Source organism: Gavialis gangeticus, unplaced genomic scaffold (genome assembly GCF_001723915.1).
Source record: "Gavialis gangeticus isolate Ggan-Ray unplaced genomic scaffold, GavGan_comp1, whole genome shotgun sequence".
Classification (NCBI taxonomy): Eukaryota; Metazoa; Chordata; order Crocodylia; family Gavialidae; genus Gavialis; species Gavialis gangeticus.
In genome coordinates this window covers 31,431,017-31,433,510 of record NW_017729008.1, presented here as the reverse complement: position 1 = coordinate 31,433,510, position 2,494 = coordinate 31,431,017, and the positions used below count along the sequence as shown (strand labels likewise).

The window sequence follows — 2,494 nt, the reverse complement described above, 5'->3', positions numbered from 1 at the left end:
CTGGCTGCTGTGCATTGTTGGAAGGATGTAGGAGGGCTGTTGGTCCTCTGGTATTGTGCAGCAAATGGATTCCAACCCAATCCTAACCTTTCATCTTCCTCTTTCAGCACCTGTGGCCTCTTCAAATGGGAGCGAGATGGGATGCTAAAGGTAGGTGCAGGCTGAGGCCTACGGTGGGAATAAGGCTGATTCTTTCAGCGGTTTTTTCCCAGGCTTTGCTAATATGAGCCACCTAAGAAAGTGAAGGATTCCATTTCCTGAAACGGATCCGTTTAAGTGCATTTCTCAACACACCTGGCATGTTACTAGCAACCCTGAACTGATCTGCCTCAGCACAGATAGTTTATTTATTTTATGGCACCTTAGCTTTTATTCTTTGGTTTTTATTGTTTAAGTTTGTTTAGGGCCTTGTTTAAACTGGCATGGTAGGAATTTGTATTGTAAAGTTACAGCTGCATTTTCAGAATCACCCATAGGAACTCTTGGAATGACGTGATTATTGTGAGTGTAGGTGTTCTAGTCAGATAATCATTTACCTCAGCTTCTTTCAGAAAAATCTAACGGAGCTGGCTTAGCTTGAATTTGAATCTTCATCCATTGTATGTTCATGTTTTTAGGAGAAGAAAGGTCCGAAGATTGGTGGAGAAACGCTTTTACCAAGAGGGGAAGAACAACCCAAGTTTCTTAACAGTCTTAAGTAACCCACAGATGATTTTTCACAACATATACCTCATTGTCTGACTTTGAATTGTGCATTTACTAAAAACATGTGGGTTCTGTGTTTGGTATGAAAAATTGGGGAAACCTATTTTGGCCAGGGCACCTGAGTCTTTCCTCTAGTTCTTCCCTTGAACTGACCAATTTTGTCTACTAAGTTTGACTGAAGAGACTATGTGAAATATTTGGCCATGCTGATTCCTTCTTAGGAACAAGCTGTTTATAGCATTTAGAAACAAAACCTCTGCTATCATGAAATTTGAATTTTAAAGTGTATGTAGAACAATTAATTCAAATTATGTTACTGGAATCATACAGCACAAGCCATTATGAACTTGGAAGACCTTTGACACAGAACACAAATGCTTCCAGTCTGTCTCTGGTATGTAATAGGAAACAAATCCTGGCATAATATATTAATTCAGCTGTTCCAGTGCACTGTTACAGCATACAAAAGCAGCAACATATTGTAGGATGCATTTATGTAGGTACGTGATAAGCTGACGTCCACATATGGCTTTTCATAGTTGTCAGAACTGCTCATTAGAGCTTGCAGGGCCAATTGTAAGCTGCTTAGAAATTTTAGAAGGTAAAGTGTTCAAAAGTGCTGAGTGACTTGGACTTGAGACTCAGTAGTGCTTAGGCCTCTGAGTCACTTAAGCTGTTGTGCAAATGTTATCCCTTCTTTCCAGCTGACTGCACTGCACAAATCTAAGCTGCTGGAGTCAATTTGTCATCTGCACCTGTGGGTCACTACAGTTACAGGTCTTCCTGCTCACAAAATGGTGTTTTAATTCTTTTAAAGAGTCTGGCAGTATTTTGTACATGGTTTTAGAGAGCAAACATTGTGTTTAGTTTCAACCCCTTTCTTTAACATTTTTAAATCCTTTTAATTGGATAGAGAAGCCACAGTCCATATGACCCCATAGTGCTTTGAATGCCAGTAGCACCAGCAACCTGTGGCATACTAGCTACCTCCAGGACAGATGTTTGACCCCTCAGGTGACTCAGGAGAGAGTCAGTTTCATTTTCCTGAAAGCAAGTTGCCCTAGAAACCTTGGTGTGTTTAACAAACCATCCTTGGCTTGAGAGTCTCCCTGAAAGTGTCCCTTCTGCTGCCTTGTGGCTAACATTAGCATCCCACGAGTCCCTAAACCCACAAATTAAGTTGAATTTATGCAAATTAAAGTGCCACAGCCTGATTTTTGTATGTCCAGGTGGTGTTGTGAGTCAACACCTCTCATTTTCTTCATGCCTGTGCCAGGAGTGGAGAGGGAGTAAGCAACTGGACCCCTCCAGTTGGAAAATGGTACCTGTGTGCTGGGCACTGACTGTCCCCAGCTGACTCTTGCCTTCAGACTTTCTCATTCTACAAGTTTTTTTGTTGCTGTAACACATGGCAAGTGAGTACAAATATTCCATTACTGTAAGTGCTGAACTATGTGACACTTTGGTTTGTTTGGCCTGTTGTTACCTCACTCGGAGTCCTTGTAAATATGGTGATCCCTAGGCTTACATGTTCTATAATGTGTATTGCAGTAAACACCCTAAAGAAGGGAAGAAAGGAGTTTTTACATGACCCGTTCTTGTAGCCTGGTTGTTACATGCAAGGAGCTGAAGTACCTTGACATACTCAGGTACCCACTGACTGGTGACTCAAGGCTTAGCTTCTGATTCCCTGGTCCCAGCTGCCGGACAGTATACTGTCTTTGAAACAGGAGTTTCTCAATGCAAAGCCTGCAGTGTTTATGACTGGGAATTAACAATGGGGTGGTAA

The 2,494-nt window shown here is 41.7% G+C and overlaps 1 protein-coding gene across 2 annotated transcripts in view; it reads left to right on the top strand.

The window, feature by feature from the left end:
• The window catches only part of MCM10 (minichromosome maintenance 10 replication initiation factor), a 45,880-nt gene extending 43,608 nt beyond the window's left edge, over window positions 1–2,272 (top strand). The window contains exons 19-21 of one of the 2 annotated variants that reach the window (XR_002096074.1): window positions 108–150; window positions 618–1,099; window positions 1,935–2,272. Coding sequence is in view for 1 of the 2 variants with exons in the window: in XM_019509553.1 (XP_019365098.1) it covers window positions 108–150; window positions 618–701 (127 nt within the window). In the remaining variant the exon portion in view is untranslated. Of the gene's footprint in view, window positions 1–107; window positions 151–617 lie in introns of both variants that reach the window. The other variant, XM_019509553.1, reaches the window with a different exon arrangement.
• The last annotated feature ends 222 nt before the right edge of the window (window positions 2,273–2,494 follow it).